The sequence below is a fragment of the Strongylocentrotus purpuratus genome, unplaced genomic scaffold (assembly GCF_000002235.5).
Source record: "Strongylocentrotus purpuratus isolate Spur 01 unplaced genomic scaffold, Spur_5.0 spur5_scaffold_17, whole genome shotgun sequence".
NCBI lineage: Eukaryota > Metazoa > Echinodermata > Echinoidea > Camarodonta > Strongylocentrotidae > Strongylocentrotus > Strongylocentrotus purpuratus.
The window spans coordinates 22,886,299-22,906,625 of NW_022145602.1; the positions used below are offsets into that span (position 1 = coordinate 22,886,299).

The 20,327-nt window shown below is 36.8% G+C and overlaps 1 protein-coding gene across 1 annotated transcript in view; it reads left to right on the forward strand.

Annotated features, from left to right (window-relative positions):
- The window catches only part of LOC100893784 (sushi, von Willebrand factor type A, EGF and pentraxin domain-containing protein 1), a 54,432-nt gene extending 52,212 nt beyond the window's left edge, over positions 1-2,220 (forward strand). The window contains exon 20 of the mRNA XM_030987928.1: positions 21-2,220. Coding sequence (XP_030843788.1) covers positions 21-201 — 181 coding nt within the window. The 3' untranslated portion in view covers positions 202-2,220. The remainder of the gene's footprint in view (positions 1-20) is intronic.
- The last annotated feature ends 18,107 nt before the right edge of the window (positions 2,221-20,327 follow it).

Below are 20,327 nucleotides of genomic sequence, written 5' to 3' on the forward strand. Positions count from 1 at the left end.
AATCTGCTATTTAATGACAGACGGAGCTTTGGACCATCGAAACATTCCTTACAAGATGAGAGAACTGACCGAGGACCACTCCCCGAGGTTCCTGTAGGGTACGCGGATTACCTTGTAGGTGATAAGTCACTGTACACTGCACCATACTTGAAACCAGACGAGATTCACCATAGCTATGAGACCTACGAGAAACCAATTTAACGTCACCTGACTCTTCTCTTCATACTAAATGAACCAACAATGAACAGAACTTTTAAGTGCAAATTTGTATGATTTACTACTTATTAAATTTTAGTTTTAGAGCATGCTCTTGTTTGAAACAAATACTCAATTACCCCTTGGTCTCTATTGCGTAAGGGTCATGAATGTGAAAAGTAATATCAAATATCTTCGCAATTTACATTGCAAAAGTGAAGTTTCTTACTTTTTATTTCATGCTACTAACACTAACCGAAATGAACCGAACGGAAGAATGAAACAAATATATTCATTTTATTTACCATACACTTGCATAAAGTCATATTTTCCCTGATGATTAGCTGAATACGTGACTACGTACAATCTCCCTTGACCTGCCTGTCAATCTTGTGTAATGATAATAAACCAACCCCTCAAAAAAATTAGAAACTCAAGTTTGATCATGTATATCTCTCTTGTCATGGCATAGTAACGTTTACGTTTATGATTATTAGAAAGTAGTTTTATTTTTGGTTAACGATACCCTATTAGTTTTTATTTGTTCTAGTCATGAAATGTGTACTAGATGTAAATAATGCCGCGGTCAAAAGTAAAAATATTGCGAAATTAACTTTTCTTCTTCTTAATAATAATAATAATAATAATAGTGGGTTCTTGTATAGCGCCTTTCCAACAGTTGTCAACCTAGGTGTTATGTTTTAAGTTGGCATGACACCAATAGTGCATGGATTTCAATATCATTTCCATTCCTATGTTGCATTGATCAAGCTTCCGATAATTTATATTAATCAGTTTAATTTGAATATTTAACAAGAGTGTATGAAAGCGTTACACATTTACACAGATAAGATATTAAATGTATTTCCCGTATTGCCTTTATGTAATGATGAAACGGTTACACATCTAATCAGAAAGCAGTAAACGATTCTTAAAAAGTACAAATTCTCAAGATGCAATGAGAGAACATATCTTATTTCTCAGGATATATGATTTTCATTCGGGTGTTAATTTCTCAATTTTCAGCTTCCTTCCAGCACTTGACCATTTATCTGAATACCTGGGTTATAACTGCAAATTTAAGATATTATAACTTGTTGATGTTATATGGAATATCACTTTGATATGCAGAAAATACCATTCATTAAATGATGTTGGATTGAGGTCACACACGGATGTATTCATCCGATTGGTTTTTGTTTGTCGCCACGAAATCTGTGAATTTATAATATTTTGCATTCTTGATTGTTTAATGGTTTTCTAATTTCGGAGTCTAAACGAAATTTTATTTCGAATTCGTTTAGGATTATTGAATAAAGAGTATGATACTTAAACGAAGTTACATGTTCACCTTTAAATCTACATTTTGATACTAGCAATACATTCGTAATGGTTCTCGTAACCCTCTTTTATTACAATTTGGTACCTATTTTCTTAGTATCCAGGTTGGGGTTACTTTTTTCTGTCCCCTTCTTTCATTTTATTATTTGACTTTATTTCATTTTAATTTACCTTTTTTTAAGGGGGGGGGAACTCGGTATCTTTATTTTTTATTACTCGATCTCTTTCTTCTAAAAACATATGGAATCAAAATCCATTAAAAGTATGTCGTAGTTCCACAACATAAAGAGTGCATACAGCAAAGTAATTTGTTGATGAAATTAAGAGCCTGATACCGATATCAATGTCGAAAGCTTAACACCGCAGTGGCACCGTGACATCGCCACACAGACTTGATTTCACGACGATCATTTAAAAATAGTACTTCAAAAAATATGATATCATCAAAAGCACAAAATAAATTTACACAAAAGAATGTATGAATCACAAAGTAAAGGACCTGATTCTCATATTCTTTATTTGATTGTCAGACAATACATTGGCGTCGTTCGTGCGTTGACTGTTTTGCTGGTAAAACACTAAAACCGAACTGAAAATCCACATTTGCTTAATCCCTAGGGGCTAGTGTTAGTGAATAGGACATGTGTACGTAAAATGTTAACACCAGCCACAAAGTTCGGTAATATCGATAACACTAGCTACCGGAAGTTGGCGATATTCAGAGGTCAAAGCCTTAACACCAGCCGATTTAAGGCTGGTGTTAGTATTTATTAAACACTAACACCAGTCTTAAACACCCAACTTAAAATCTCTCTGTGCGTTCAAAATGAGGGTCAATTTGAGTGGTTATCAATTGTAGTGATTAATAAATTAGTGATTAAGCATGTTATATACACACACGTGGCCAGTTTAAAAGAATACCCAGTGTCATGTGTATACGCCTTCTTTTGGAGTCAACCTTGTTTAGTTTTTAAAATTAACAAGATAATTACGTTTTAAATATGCATGTAAGATTCGTTTCTTAAAACCTATTAAGCGGAAGATTAGTAGATATTTTATTTTCCTTTAAACTGCATTGGGAAATACAGTATTGTAAGCATAATTAACCTATTTACAAAAACAATGGTATGATTTGTCAATATAATTACATTTTTGGCAGTGCTCATTTACGTATTGATGTAATTGATGTATTAAGAAATAAAATAAGATACACAAAAAATGTCGCTTATCTTGTCTTAATTCTAAAATGCGTCTTCTTTGCCTCTTCGCTCATTTTATTTTGTAATTCATAATTATAATATCCTCATACAGAACTGAATAACGAATGATCAGTTGAAAATTGGTTAAGGCTGTTATAAAAAAGCCTGAAAATAGAAACTCAATACACCCTTCATGATTAAAGCCGTCAATTTAGATTGGGAGTAAACATTGCGTCATCATTTTTTTCAGATGAGCATGCATTGTTGCGTCATTACCTGTGCTGCGCGTTCACATCATTTTGACATGGTCACCATTTTTTTTTTTTTTTTTTTTTTTTTTTGGGGGGGGGGGGGGGGCGAGTAAACAAGATGTTGACTCGTACTTTAAAAAAAATGTCAAACAAATGGCGCCCATGTTGGAGCATGCGCATTATTGTAACCGTTAAAGGGTGTATCACGACACGATTATTTTTAGCATGTTTTATTAAAATCATCAACACTGGATAGAATATTTGTTCTCTTTCATCAAAACAAAAATGTTAATTCATATTGGGATGAAAGGTATGCAGTAGCGTGACAATGTATAGATTATAACAGTAAAGTGGGTATTGAACTCGTGCAAGGGCCTAATCAGTATGTAGGCTGGATATAGATCATGCCGGCAAACGGCAGTTGTAATACTACTTGGTTATCGTCATCGCATTGCTATTGTATGTGAGATCTCTTTACATTTCAGGATCCTCCCCCCCCCCAAAAAAAATAAATAAATAAATAAATAAATAAATAAATAAAATAAAAATAAATAAATAAATAAATAAATAAAAATAAAAAATTAAAAAATAATAATAATAATAAAATAAAATAAAAAAATAAATAAATAAAATAGGGAGTGGGGGGTGAGCTTAGAAGTGGAAGACGAAAGCTCCAGTACATCCTCATATAGATCTTTGCTTTCGCCCTACATAATTTGTCGTACGGTTTTCTTTCTACGGATTAATGATTCATCAAAATAACTGACTCAGAGTAATATTCTATAATCAAACTCCGTTCATTGACAATCAGCCGTGCATGAATTCTTTCGTCTATAGGTGATCTTCTTTTGTCAATTCCGGTTGTTGCTACGGCAGGCAGCCAATGAAAACAAATTTGTTTAATCAAATTCTGGAAATGCAAGCACTACTTTGAATAAACAAAACTTTTTTAGTCCTATGATGGCATCATTCATGCATTTTTCGCATACAAAACATATGTTATTTAATATGTTTTATCAAGGCTCAAAACCAGCCCTTTCTAGGGTCATGTGTCATTCGCATTGCCGTGATAGTGTTGAGGGCATTTTTTTGTTCTTCATCACTATAATGTTTAATCATACTATTATGGCATAGACCACATTGGGGTTTTAAGTTTTAACGTAGATTCACATACTACATACATACGAGAACAGTATCGATATTTATTTACTATGCTTCAGGGGACGGGTGGTAAAGAAAGGTTAACCCGTTGACTCCTGAATTGTATAGGTCCCATAGGCCTAGCATGGGGGCCAACAAGTTCCCGTAAGCAAAGGATTAAGAGAAAAGGGAAATGAAAAAAGAGATTGAAGAAACCTGGGTGGGAGTTGATGTGTATGGACTTTGAATGATCCCTTTATACCGGCTTGGAACTAAAACAATGAAACTTTTAGATATAATACTGAAGATCGACCGAGTTTTGAGACCGAAATAAACAAATAGACCCACATTGAATGTCTAAATTTGAAGGAAAAAAAATCAAGTTTACTTTGCCATTATATATATTTAATTATTGAAATGGATAACTGGTAAGGCTGAATAAAAAAAAAAAAGGTATGTTAACTCTTATCGTGCCACAGGGCTAATCACCATTTTCTATCTATCTATTAGGCTATAGTTCATCCAGACGTTGGAAAAAGCCCTCCTCATGAAATTTTCATTCTCTTCTGTCTCTAGCTGTCCTAGTCCAAGCGGCCGTTCCCATGTATGATGTTAGGTCATCTCTCCATCTTCTCTTCTGCCTTCCTCTTCTTCTCTTTCCCACCCTTGGTTGCCATTCTGTTAAACGATTTGTCCTGAAGTCTTGCTACATGCCCAGCCCATCTCCACTTCGACTCTCTAATGTCTTTAACCTTTGTTTTCTGGCGTATGACTTTGTGGTTGATTTTGTCTCGCAGAGATAAATGCTACATCTTTCTCTCCATAGCTTGTTGAGTAGTCACAAGCTTCTGTTCTAGATCCTTTGTCAATGACCATGTTTCTGATCCATATGTCATGGTTGTTAGAATGTATTGGTTGAACATTCTTCTTCTTGGTGACATGGATATGTTTTTATCGGTCAACATGTCTTTTTATCTTCCAAAGTTCATCCATCCTGCTTTTACTCTCATCATAACATCTTCTTTTGAGGTGTCCTCCATTTTCAAAGTTTGTCCCAGATACTTGTAACTGTCACTCTCTCTAACTTTCGACCTTCTATCTCGATGTTTTCATCTGTGTCATTGTTAGTCATATGTTTAGTTTTCTCTTTTTGCATAGTTATACATTTTTGCATAGCCAATACGTTTGCTCTCCCCGTTGAGACCTGTCAGCTGGTCTTCCAAGTCTTTGGTTGATGTTGAGATCAAGGCCACATCATCAGCGGGTTCTAGGACAATTACCCCCTGGGCAATCACCCCCCGGAAAACTACCCCCAAAGGACAATTACCCCCTGGAATATTACCCCCCGGAGAATAACCCCCCGAGGACAACTACCCCCCAAGGACAATTACCCCCCGGAGAATTACCCCCCCCCCCAGGACAACTACCCCCAAAGACAATTACCAACTAGGACAATTACCCCCGAGGACAATTACCCCCTAGGACAACTATCCCCCGAGGACAATTACCCCCTAGGACAATTACCCCGCGAGGACAATTACCCCCGATGACAACTACCCCCGATGGCAATAACCTCCGAGGACGATTACCCCCGAGGACAACTACCCCCCGAATATAATTACCCCCCCCCCCCCGAGGACAATTCCCCCAATGACAATTACCCCCCCCCCCCCCCCCCCCGAGGAAAACTACCGCCATGGACAATCAGGATTCAATAGCAAAAGACGATCTGACACATAGAGAGATGGCTACGAGCCCATAAGATCCCCTGCATGAACCCATATTCTTTCAAATACTATATCACGTTGTCTTCCTCATTACTACATATTTCCCTTTTATTATAATTTATGCAATGCCAGTGCGGTTGCTAATTTCCACGAAGGGTGTAAGTTTAAGGTAATTGTCCAGCGCTTTTCAATGCATAGAAATACATTTCTCTGGAGCAGCGTTATTTTAACTTTTTGTTAGTCACGGTACCCTCTTAAGAAATGAAAAGTTTCTCCCAAATCCCAAAGTCTTTACAGATTTTTAATTTTGCATGACTCTGGCTCCCGTCAAGTGCTATGCACACACGTATGGGCACATTTAATCCACGCACTAGAAACTATTTAAAGAACTGTATGCGGGCAACTTGCCGACAAATGTACATAAATAAAAAGTCATATATTCAGTCAAGATCTTGATACACGAATTGGAGGATATTCGGGCCTCTCGTTGCCCTTATTTGCCTTGCTGTCAAAATATTGTCAGCGAGCGAGGAAGGAAGACACTTTTAATAGTAACCTCAACATCTTATTCTCTGATGTAATTACATATTTTAACCATTTCTGGTATTTGATTTTTTTTACAAAATCAACGTTTTCCAAGTCATTCTCTTGCGGCACCTCGGTTGAAAAACGCTGTGCAGGCGTTACAAAATCTTATGAGATGAATTACCAGAGAGCGGATATTTATTTTCTTTTGACATGGCACCGTACATATAACTTGAAGGCAATTTCTATTTCAACATTATTTAACGTACACGAAAACATATTATACTTCAGCATGACAACAGAAATAATAGATAACGTGAAGAAAACCTTAATTATGGATCATGGCATGGATGAGGGCCCATTATACATACAAAGACAAATACACGATCAGCTGATTTTAAAAGTTACAGAGGATGCATAAAAGAAATCTTACACCCTAATATCTTTGTTGTGCCATTGATGGTGAGAGAGGCTGTAACGCGTACTCATCTGCACGCAATGTATTGTTCAATTTCTAAGGAATGTAATTTCTGTTCTTTACTCGGTAGCAAAACTACAGGGGAATTGGGCAACCTCCACCCCCCCCCCCCCCCTCATATCGAATTGAATAATTTCAAGAAACTGAAATGAACTTCATAAATAACAAAGAAAATGAAGGTTTATGCAATTTTCTGTAAATAGCAATTTGGAGAGAAGCTTGCGTTATACCTTACAGTGTTATAAATTCCTCGGGGTGATTGTCATTGGGGTTAGTTGTCCTCCGGGGGTTATTTTCCTCGGGGGGGGGAGTTGTCCTCGAAGGGGGAGAGGTAGTTGTCCTCGGGGTTAATTGTCCTCGGGGGTAGTTTTCCTGGGGAATAGTTGTCCTCGAGGGTAATAATAGGGGGTTTTCGTTTGTCACATCGACATAGACGACGTCAAATATGTGACGTCATTTCGGCGATCTGCGCATGCGTCGGGTCGTCTGGCGTCGTTAGGCCACATTTGCGAACCCGTTCATCGATGATTTGAGGTTCGTCAGAAAACTAGTGACCCGTCGTCAGAATGACGTCATCTTGCTTCATCGCAGCGTAAATCAGAAAGTAAAAACAGAAAGAGAAAGTGATAGAATGATTAAAAAAAAAGAATAACATAAGAAAAGGTGACAGAAGGAAGAAACAAAGAATAACATAAGGAAAGACAGAAAGAGAAAGTGATAGAATGATAAAAACATAAAATAACATAAGAGAAGATGATAGAAGGAAAAAACAAAGACTAACATAAGGAAAGACAAAAAGAGAAAGTAATAGAATGATAAAAACAAAGAATAACATAAGGGAATTAAGTTGAAAGAAGGAAGAAACAAAGAATAACATAAGGAAAGACAGAAAAAGAAGGTAAAAGAAGGGAAAAAAACATAGAATAACATAAGGAAAGACAGAAAGAGAAGGTGAAAGAAAGAAAAAGAAAAAAGAATAACATAAGAAAATACAAAAAGAGAAAGTGAAAGCATGATAAAAACAAAGAATAACATAAGTGAAGATGATAGAAGGAAAAAACAAAGAATAACATAAGGAAAGACAGAAAAAGAAAGTGATGGAATAATAAAAGTAAAGAATAACATAAAAGAAGGTGAAAGAAGGGAAAAAGCAAAGAATAACATAAGGAAAGACAGAAAAAGAAGGTGAAAGAAGGGAAAAAAAACATAGAATAACATAAGGAAAGACAGAAAGAGAAGGTGAAAGAAAAAAAAAAGAATAACATAAAGAAATACAAAAAGAGAAAGTGATAGAATGATAAAAACAAAGAATAACATAAGTGAAGATGATAAAAGGAAAAAACAAAGAATAATATAAGGAAAGACAGAAAGATGAAGTGATAAAATAATAAAAGCAAAGAATATCATAAGAGAAGGTGAAAGAAGGGAAAAAACAAAGAATAATATGAAGAAAGATAAAAAGAAAAATGATAGAATGATAAAAACAAAGAATAACATTAAGAAAGACAGAAAGAGAAAATGATAAAGAATAGACAATGGAAAGATAGAAGAGAAGATGAAAGAAGGAAAACAAAGAATAACATAAGGAAAATAGAGAGAGTATAATAGAATAATAAACGAAGAACAAAATAAGAAGTGAAAAAAGGAGAAATTGAATAAGCGCGTGCGGGGGTCATTACGTCATCGTGTAGAGAACGGGTGTCGACTTAAAACGAAAAGGGTTATAAGGTAGTGAACAGGAAGGGTGTCTGACGCCAATTCGCATCGTTAGAGGACGTGAACGCCGTCCTCATCCACACAAACGAAAAGCCCATAATGATAACGTTTTATTTACCCAGGGTAGCCACTTCAGTTATGATACTGCTCTTCCAGCGGGCCCTGCATAACATAATATATTTTTACTACCCTTCTCCAATCTAATATGCTGAGCGCCTAGCTAGAAGGCAGAAGGTCCCATTGTTATAATTCTTTGGTATGACTCAGCGGGGGCTCGAACTCACGACCTCCCGTTCATGAGGCGGGCGCTCTAACCACTGAGCCACCATGCCCTGTAGTGTCCATGGGGGGTAATTTTCCTCGGGGGTAGTTGTCCTCGGGGGGTAATTGTCCTCGGGCGTAGTTGTTCTCGGGGGGTAGTTGTTCTTGGGGGGTAATTGTCCTCGGGGGTAATTGTCCTCGGGGGTAGTTGTCCTCGGTGGGTAATTCTCCGCGGGGTAATTTTCCGGGGGGTAATTGTCCTTAGGGGGTAATTTTCCTCGGGGGGGTAATTCTCCGGGGGGGGGTAATTTCCGGGGGGTAATCGTCCTACGGGGTAGTTTTCCGGGGGGTAATTGCCCGGGGGTGATTGCCTAGGGGGTTATTGTCCTGATACGCATCAGCGAATCTTAGATCAGTAAGCTTTTCCCCATCAATGTTCATTCCTCCATCTAAATGCGACTTTTTTAAATACTTCCTCTATAGTGGCTGTGAATATCTTTGGAGATAATGTGTCTTCCTGTCGGACTCCCCTCTGGATCTTGACCTCCCTTGATACATCATTATCAATCTGAATTCTGGCTACTGTACCAAGTCCCAAATCGTCCCGTGCCAGGTTTTATTTTGGGAGATAATCTGATTAACGCGATGGTTCTATGAATAGCGCATGCGAAACGCACAGTACAGTCCAATGAACATGAACAATAAATGCTATTACGAATGTGTGCAAGAACGCAAAAGGCAGTGAAGCAATGGTTTGCTCGCATGTACAAAGCACTATAACGGTAGCGTGCATGCATCCTTATGGCAGGCTATGGGTCTCGGTAAAGTCAGTAAAGTTCAAGCTAGCAGACGGCAGTTGGAATCACCTGTACTCGAATGCAATATACACGCACACCCTCTTATCAGCACACCACAAAGGCGCATCGTCAACTTAGATACATTGAACATATTGGTAGGATTCTTTTGAATATCCCAGCTCGACCGACATGACGAAGGTGTTCAATTGTACTTACGGGTATGACATCTTCGAAATTACACGTTTAACTACAAGAAACATATCAAAATATTCGTCGGATACCACAAACCAGGTGAGACGTTTAAATAAACTGTCAGAAGATTTTGGAACAATCTAAGGTGGATTTTTGTTTCTGTGAAATCTGTAAAATATTATATAGTTCTAAACGCCGAAGTTACTAAACGGATTGGACTTCTTTCATTTGAATATGACCATACCATTTTGAGGACTAAAGTATCATTTCTAAAAACTAGCTTATTTCTCTTTCTTTCTCTATGCTCAACTATCTCTGTCTCGCTCGCTCTCTCTCTCTCTCTGTCTCTATCTTGCCTTTCTCCCCCTTTCTCCCTCTATTCTTCCCTCTGTTTTTTTATCGTTTTGCCCCCCTCTCTCACTCTCTCCCTCCGTCTCTTTAGTTTTTGCATTTTGCTCTAGTTGTTGTGAAACAATGCAATGATTTAAAAAGAGCTCGGAAATCTTGATCGAAAAATTAATAGTCTCGTCGTATATATGGACAAATTTACTTTTTTAAATAGCCCCACCAGACGGATTTACTTTCGAATTCCGAATTCTCCTTTTTTTCTTCTTCAACCTAGCCCTTTCACTATCCAATCCTTTAACTCGCTTCACATATAGGCATGACCTATTGTTACACTTCTAGTACGATCTTCATCTTTGGGGTTCTATATCTGTAATTTCGAATCGAATTCCATTATATTGTAGGGCTCTATATATTTATTTAGGACCAATTTGGAAAATTGGCAATTCAAAGCAATACTCTCTCTATAAGATACTTTGACGAGCGGCCACAAAGGACTTCAATCTGTCTGCGTATGATTCTTGAATATATTATCCTTCAAAAGATTATAGGACTCTTATGTCAAACCTGATATGTTTTATACATACATGAATGTATTTGTAATTAAATCATGTTCTATTTCTCCACATGCATGAATGTAGTCCTCACTTTCTTCACTTAAAACAAATACATCGTGAAAAGTACAAGTCTTTTTCATCATGTTCATGGCGAATCAACAATTGGAAAGGCGTTTGCAAAATAGGAACTGAGAAAAACAGCCACCACTGAAAAAAAGGAAACACCCTCCCGCAGTTCGGAAGATGGCTAGCCTAGAACAAAACATATCTTTGTCATCAAAATGTCTTAATTATGATGATAATAATGCGTTTGTGAATGAAAGTGTGTTTTCGTCGGATTTAAGTGCTGTCGATGTACTAACGGCAGTTTATGTGTTTTTATCTTGTCTAAATTAATGGTAATATAAGTTAAGGAATGAAATTGTACATACAAAAGACAAAAACTACACTGTTTTGAACATGGGTTAATGTATGGACTATCAGTAGTGGTAAATTCATGTCAGAAAATTGCTATGAAGCAGATATTCGTCTCACCTACGGACCTAATCGATATGAAAGCAAGGTACAAATCAAGCCGGTAAATGATATTTGGAATAGCCTGTATTATCATTATGATTGGTCTGAATATTGTTATTCATGACACATTTGTCGTCAAATTGTGCCGATATTGATGGGATTACTATGACGTTGGCAGTATGCTCAGTATGACTACATTGACTTGTTCTTTGGATATTTATACACGGAATCTGCTGGTTCAATACACATTCAAACAAATACCAACTGTTTGTCGGATGCCATAAACCAGTTGAGGCGTTTTGGTTATTGCCAGATCGCGTGAAAGTATAAGTTAGAGAAGAAAGTTTGTCAAAATATCCCCCCCCCCTTCTAGTGCATTATGAATTCCTGACTGACTGTGGTATTCATATAATCCTTTAATGCATTGTGTTCAAATACAAATGTATATGAATTCAAAGGTCAATTCCTTGATCTGCGACTGGGCCCAAGCCTTAGTTATTCCTCAAGGGACATGGACAATCTTATCCATAGGTAAGACCAGGATGCAACTCATGGTGATGCTAATTGAACGGTTGACTTGAATTAAAAAGAGGGTAAATGTGATCGAACTGTTACCTTGTAATTGTAGTAGATAATGCTAATGATGTTGATGATATATTTTATAGTTTCGTATGATTTTCGTATGTTTGGTTTCGTATTAAAAGTGCGACCAAAAGGTCGCTCTTTTCTTGTATTAAAGAAACTAAATATATATTTGTTAAAACTTTCCAAAGTTAAACTCCTTGCTTCTTGTCGGTGAATGCAATTTTAAGTCCTCCGATGTGAGGTCAAATGATATTTATAATTCGTTGTGGACATGCACTATTCAGCCTTTATATGAAATTCATTGTCTTATACAATCATTGTTGATCATTGTTTAGAGATCAACCGGCGGCTGATCGTTTATCATTTGTCGGCATTTTTTAAACCAATTATCGCCCGATAAAAGACGGCTAGCACTAGTTATTAATCGGCGATACGTTGGCAGTCAGTATGAAAATATCACCAACTCTTTAAGAAAATGGACAACTTTTCCCCTACTAGTTCGGTCAGCAAAAGATTTTGATGCCGCAGTGTAAACCTCCGGCTTTTGAGGCCAATAGCTGACCGCTAACAACCCTTTTTTAAGACTGCTTAACCTCTCTGCGACCTCTGACAATAAACCATCGACTAGTGTATTTCGGTCTTCTATGTACGGTCGTACCATTAACGTTACTTTAAAAAAGAGCTGTGACTAGACAGACACTCGACACCCAACACTGGACATAAACATTGAATATATACTCCGTGTCTGACTTGTGATCAATTTACAGTAAAATGAACTTTGCAGAAAAGCAAACTATTTTAGGAAACACTATGACAAAAAAGTAGCAATACAAATTGTACTTGATATTGTTGTCTAAATTCCGATGCTAAAAAGGAAGTTGTTACACATTTTATGGTTATTCCTATGGCTAGGATATGTCTCAGTATCTCGAATATATGTTATCGGTTTAGATTTTGGAAGCTCAATGACCAGGATGCCATGGCTCCTGTCACATCACACTTGCAACCACGTAACTACGAATAAACTTGTTATTATCTGATCACCTTCCAGTCTTGTGTTTTCTAAATATATAATTCATATATTGGGAATAGTTTTGTTTGCCTCCTGCACTGTACATCATGATGGTGTACGTATATTCCAGCACGCTGCTTTCATAGGTGCTTTTTCTTGTTCCCCATCGTTTGTATGAGATCCTCCTGGCGACGGCTCTCCAACCAGATGGTGGTGACGTAAACTTCATAGGTTTGTCTCCATCTTTAATATAAATTAAACGACACAATATGCTGTATAATTTAAGACTTTATAATCCGTTAAATAATTATATTAAGGAAACCGAGATAATACCATCTAAGTTTCTCTTACACATCCCGAATTACATTTAAATTGAATGGCTGCCCGGACATTAAACACTTGTTAAGCTTGAGTTTATGAAATGCAGTCATGAATCAGCCATGTTTTAGATTGTGTGCTGGTAGAAGTGAGATGGGATGTCACACCTATAACTTTTTTTTCTATCAAATTAATTGTTTTTTAAGTACGATTATGAAAGCTCTCATGAATAGCTCTTGGCCACTCCTGGCACAGTGAATTCCGATGCGGGCATAATGCTGAAGTAGGTCCATGATATAGCAGTACTAATAGTATATGTGTTAAAGATTGAAGTTTGGATACCATAAACCACTTGTATTGCTTGGCGTTTGACGCAACTAAAACGAATCAGAATCTCATACATTAATCAACTATCAATCGCCATGAGTCGGGCTTTCCGGAACCTCCGGGAAAACAACTTTTCATTATTATCATTCGTATTATTGGAATCAGCTATGGTATTTATCAAACATCTGTCAGCAGCTTTGATTTGAGATACTCAATTTGTGGAATAGCATTGATTATGGCAGCTCGTTGAGTATGACTGGGGTGTTGGACTGCAATTACGTAGTTTAACTATCGAAGCTGTGTCATGTTTTCTCCATATACAACCAAATACCAAGCATTTGTCGGATGCCACAAACTAGGTGAGCGTTTGATTTATATAAAATTAAGTATTACTATTAAATACTTTAAAGCATACAAGATTTTTAAATACTCATACTAGTATGTATACCACGCCCAGATATACAAAAAAAAATACATAACTAAATATATTATAGTAATGACAGAAAAATAATCATCACATGAAAGAAATAGAATGTACAAAGAAAAGAAACATAAACATTGCGTGAAATTATCGTAAAAATAAGCCGGGGTGATGTATGCCATCAATCATCTATGCTGAACAATACACATCCCCTCCCCCAGGGGCGTCGCTAAGGGGGTGGGGGGTGGGAAAGGAGAAGTAAAACAAACAAAAAGAGAAAAGGGAAACAAAAACGGGATGAAAGAGAGGGGAGAGAGGGGGAGATAAGAGCCTGGGAGAAGAAGAGTGGGAGTAAAAGAGAGAGGGGGAGTCGTCTCATCGAGGGAGCAAGACAGATAGGCATATATATTATGTTGCTGTGTCGGGTCAGCTTCGTCGGTGTTCTTGCTAGATCTTCGTGTACTATATCAATGCAGAAGTTTGAAGTCGGTGAGATGTATAATGTCGGTCGGCCGGCAAATTTGTTTTTTCCCTACAAACTGTGACTTTTTATCCGCTGTGACGACTTAAAGTGAGCCAAAAACTATAAAACTTGACTTTTCTCGAAGTTTAACCTTCCTATAATATCATGAAAAGGACTCATAGGTTTAAAATGTCGGGGAAACTGAATTCAGATCAGGATTAATTAGAGTCGAGAATGGTACAACAAACCGTCTTCTTTCTCTAACAATTAAATTAAACGTATAATATTCAGCGGCTTCGCGAAGGAGGGGCGATATTGAATTTAGACAAGTTAGGGTTAAAAGTCGAGAACGGTACAACGCAATCTTCTGCTTTCTCCAATAAAATGATGAAACGTTAAAGCTTCCGCGCTTCGTGCGAGAGAGCGAAAACTGCATTCAGACAAGGATTAAGAGTCGAGAACGGTACAAAGAATCGTGTTCTTTTTTCTCTAATAATTTAATGAAACTTCTAAGTGATAAGTGATTCGCTTGCTCACTACCTCTCTCCTAAAATAAGATCCTAGCTACGCGCCTTCATGTAAATATATAGCTACGATGCTGACTGAGTTGCCAAAATAAATCGTATATTTATGTCGTCGAGGAAGATTGCCATGCGCGCACAGGCAAGTAGTATAGATAGTTCATCGGAAAAATAATTTAGCCCGCGGTCCCGGGTTTATAAGATTAACTTTGTAGACATTGGGACATTTGTCGGTTAACGGTGGCTAGTTTTGTCGGTAAGCGTATAGGCCTCTACACCCCACTGAAAAAGGTCTAGCGAAGTACCTCCCCCCCCCCCCCCCCCCAACAGATTAGCATGGCTACGTCTGATGAAAACTTTCAGTAAGGCTTTAAGGATTTGAGGTTTAGGAAACATTGTTTGTAAGCAGTGATAACCACGGCTAGGTCGAAGTGGGATACAATAATAATTAATCATAGACGGAGGAGAACGTTGGCACATTGAAACATAATGTTTCAAGGGAAACTAAAATCATCTTTAACATTTTAAAGAAAAAACAAATAGAATGGAAATTAGGAAAATATATAACCACCAACAAATACCCCCATCTTTGATATGAATATCTGTAATTTCCTCCTGAAGGTAAGTTAGTTTGTTTCATCTGACTGGTAAGAAAGCATGCGTATCCTCTTCGGTCAGCTACTAGATTTTAGTCCTATTCCTATCTCCGAGGAAATTGGTAAACGTGACTAATGCCTCACCAAAGGACACTAGAGCATTTATTAAGTTTCTAACCCGAGATACAGGACCACTGCTCTATCACTGAGCGTGACAATGAATGAGAAATAAATAATATATTACAAGGAGAAGAATATGACAAAGGGAAAGTCACTCCATACATTTGAAGTCATTTGGAAGTTGGAATAAACTGGCTATTGATGTTGATGAATTATACATAGGGATTACCTATATATCGTAAATATCTGTCGTCAACTTGGTTTTGGTGAGCTAAATTGGTAGGATGTTGCTGTATATAGCAGCTCGATCCCTATGACGTACGTGTTCAGCTGCACTTACGACGTTGCGCACCACCGATGTTGCACGTTTTCTTCAACGTCAAACAATTACCAAGCATTTGTCACATGTCACAAACTAGGTGAGGTGTTTGATCAATGCCTTTATTAAGTTGAGAAGAAACACAATTTGAAAGTCTCGTTATATTATGCATTATTTCAATTAAACAACCTTATTTTAATACCCGAGTAGAGAACAGTTCGTGTTCAAATACATCATATTTTGCAAGTATAGAGCCCATATGACAGATCTTTGATTTGCACTCGATCTAAGTTACCATATTCATGCAAACATTGTATTTTTCAGAACCTTCAGTGGCCTTAAATGGCACGTTTCAATATGGTTCGTCCAATCATAAATACCCTACCCGAACTTCTACGAATGTGCGTTTGAGCAATTTCGAAACAGCCCTGGCACAACAATCCATAATACACAATGGACACTTTGAAATCATTATCCATTGACACAAACGAGGCGGACGAAGAATTTTTCGATTGAAACGCTTAAAATACCATCTTTTTTAATGAACTGCTGGCCAGAGTGGCTAACAATTCTCTCTAGCAATATACATATATTATTAATTTCTTTGAATATGAACAGACGAAAACGCTGCTCAAACTTGAGTAATATTGATACCAATAAAAAAAAACTTAATTTTTCTTCATCGGAGATACACCCTAACAATGTTGGTTGTAGGGGGAGGGGGGAGTCTTTGATGATAAAATTCATTGCCCCTGTCATTGTCCATTAGGACAGACCAGCCCTTAACTAATTTGCTCATTATTGTAAGAACAATTTTATATTACTAATGCCTCTACCTGTAACATTGGTCCTTATGCATTGAAATTAACAGGTACCTACATCTATTATTTCAAAACATGTATGCTCTTATCTAACAATACGAAAAACTCTTTCCTACTCTCTCTCTTTCTCCCTCTTATTTTTTTTTTTCGTTGCCCAACGGCAGTTCCGTTATGCATTGTTTATTGTATGAACATGTTTTAACTCATGACAAGAACGTCAGTTAAAGCTTTGCCTATGATGACCCCATACGTTTATCAATGGTTTTATGTAATCGTGCAAAAAATTCATATATGTATGATGATGTACATGGAAATAAATAAACATAAATCCTATTTAGCTTTCGCAAGTGAACCCCCTTCCCCCTTTCGTGTCGCTCCGGACTCTCGACGTGATACGTTCGAATATGTTTATATTTCTTATTTTTTCGTACACAAATCAGAATCATTAATTAATCACTGGCATGGAAATGATTATAGATAATTCCCAAACTGTATGGGGTATAGGCATTAGAAGTAATATGCTATCATGATAATACAAATGTAGGGCCATACACCAATGTCAAACAGAAGAAGAAGGAGCAGGAGGAGGAGGAGGATGTCGGGAGGGGTATTTCATGGCAAGGAATAAACCCTTTTCGGGAGGGGGGATTCTGTCACCACGTTTAAAGAAAGATGAGTGAAGCATATTTTCGTGACCAGGTGCAAATGAAAAACTTCTTGTATACATTTACATAAAACACTGCGTTGCTCATTGAAACCAATTTAAAACGTAACTTGACATAGGCCCATGTTACTCTCTAAAAAAGAATTATGTTACTCTTTGTTTGTACTTCATGTTCCTTGTGTATTCCAGGAACTCCCCACGAGTTAAATGCCTAGGTGACCCGCTAAGCCAATACAATTTGTATTTATGATTCTAAAGTTGTTCTAAAGCTACATGAAAATTATTTCATCAAATGAAATGTGTTATGATAATTACATTTTGTTCAGACAATAAAAAGGGAACAGTATTGACAACGAGAAGACAACTGATTCAAATGGGCGATTTAAACTCCTCAATTATCGTTCGGATCCTCGAGATGATATTTTTTATTGATTTTATTTTATTTCTGCATTTTTCCAAATATAATATAACTGAATAACAAGACACATATAAATGTAAGGTAAAATAAAACATATACAAACAATAATTTCTTTATGTCAAAATATTTTGTTTGTACATATTATATGTACATATAATAACGAAACTTAATATTTCCATAACATATTATCATACATTTAAAGTATTATCCGAACTATATGTTGGAAAGTGCAGGAGACCGCAATCATAAGCGATGCTTGACAAGGATGGCGATCTTTGTCAATGTACTTGTCAATGTTTTTGGAGAGGATCCATGTTTCCTTAATCATATTACTAAGTCTTTAATATTGTTATTATTGTATTATTCATTGAAGTTGGTTTTTTCAAATTCTTTATTCTACCTTTTATCCTCAAGTAGGCTTCATATTTCCTTATTCAAATTACGAAGATTCCCACAAGTAACTTTATTTCGTTCCGATTACTGTCTGTTTATATTTAATCATATGCCTCCCTCTCGTCCCATTAATATATATAAATATATATAATGAATGCGAATTCTATTGAAAAATGATAAACCGAGTTTACAAGAGAAACTAGGATTAATGATAACCCCACCTAGACCTAGACTTACCGAACATATAAATCAACAACTTTTAATGAGGAAAGAGGATGTTTATAAAATTATACAGTATAAAGTCGTTTAATGAAGGGTGGTGTCCTAATAGTTCTAATGTTATTCGATAATTGTATGTAAACTAATTACAGAGAAAATCGTATTATTAACATTAAATCATAAACGAACTACTTGCAAATGCGGAGATAACACCCCCCCCCCCCCACACACACACACACCTTTGGTATTAATGGAAACTTTATTCCTACTCCATTGTATTTGTATTTTCAATGGTTACACTCACTGACAATACACTTGAGTATCCCGAATCCTCAATGACATTGACTTGAATTAGATTTATTATTTGTTTTCTTCTAAATTTAATTCAGGAGGTCGTTCACTAGATTGTCTTGCTTGTTTATCGTTGCCTCATTTATGAGGGAAGACAATTGTGGTAAGTATTTCGCTAGTACGATTTGGCGATTCTTGACAATGCTTGGTTAACAAATGCGGTTGAAATGTTGATCGCTTGAGTTAGGTGTTTGGTTCTTTACCTTTCAAACAAGCCTGTAGGATTGGTTGAATCTGTGGAACGGGTTGGTGAAAGGCCTTCAAGTGTTGCATAAAGCTGTTCGTAAGTTACGCACGACTTTACGCACGACTGGAACATGTTCATGGGTGCTAATCAGATTCTCAATCATTTACATGTAGCACAAGAACATATCACCAGTCGTGCGTAAAGTCGTGCATAACTTACGAACAGCTTTATGAAACACCCCCTAGACTTTTTGTAAACGTGAGTGTCGTCGACTAATGTTTGGTCGTATGTGCCTCCGTTCTCTTTGGCGTATTTTTTTGTCCATAGGAGGTTGGGGGTGTGTTGAGAAATCGTAATGATTGCGTGTGTGTGTTTTGGGGTGTATGTTTTCTTATCGTGTGGAAAATATTGTCAATATAACATAAGGAGGGAAATTGTGCGCACAGTATACAAGCAATATGTTATTTTTTTAAATGGCACAATTTATGGACTATTGATATTTGTACAAATGTCTGGCATTTATGTCAGAAATGTTGCTATGAAGCGGATATTCGTCTCACCAACGGATCTAATCAATTTAAAAGCAAAGTACACGTCAAGCTGATAAATGACAGTTGGAGTGGACTGTATGTTTATTATTATTATTGGTTTGTATATTGTCAATGATCATACATTTGTCGTCTGATTGTGCCGATATTGATGGGATTACTATGACCTTGGCAGCACGTTCAGTATGACTACATTGTCTTGTACTTCTTCGGGTATTCGTTCACATACTCTGCTCATTAAATACAGAGTCAACCCCATACCAACTGTTCGTCGTATGCCACAAACCAGGTGAGGCGTTAGGTTTATTTCCCCTTCTCGTGAATATAAAAATATAAGCATCGAAGTTTTTCGATATACCGCCCCCCCCCCCGCCCCTCCACTTCCCTCACAGTTCATTATGAATTATCTCAGTGACTGTGGCAACAGGCCTTTAAGTGTAAAGACAGGGATCAATTGTTCTTATTTCTATTGTCTTTCATATATCCTACATTGTCAGTACGAACTTCATCACCAACAATCTTCTTTTAGTTGCTAAGCCTAATCTTGAGAAAGTACCTAATAATATGCATTCCATTGTTAACGTTAGGCGTCTTCGGACAAGTTTCAGTTGTTTTTAATAATTTGTTGGCTTGCACCCAATAAATACAAATCACGTGCTCCATCTTTCAATTAAAAACAAGTTTGTTATCTTTATCTAATGTGTGCAAGCCAAACATTTCTTTACAAGAAAACCTACATTTAGCAGCGACATAGGTCTATAATTGTTTGTGACATGAGTATTTCCCTTTCTTATTTGTTACTAC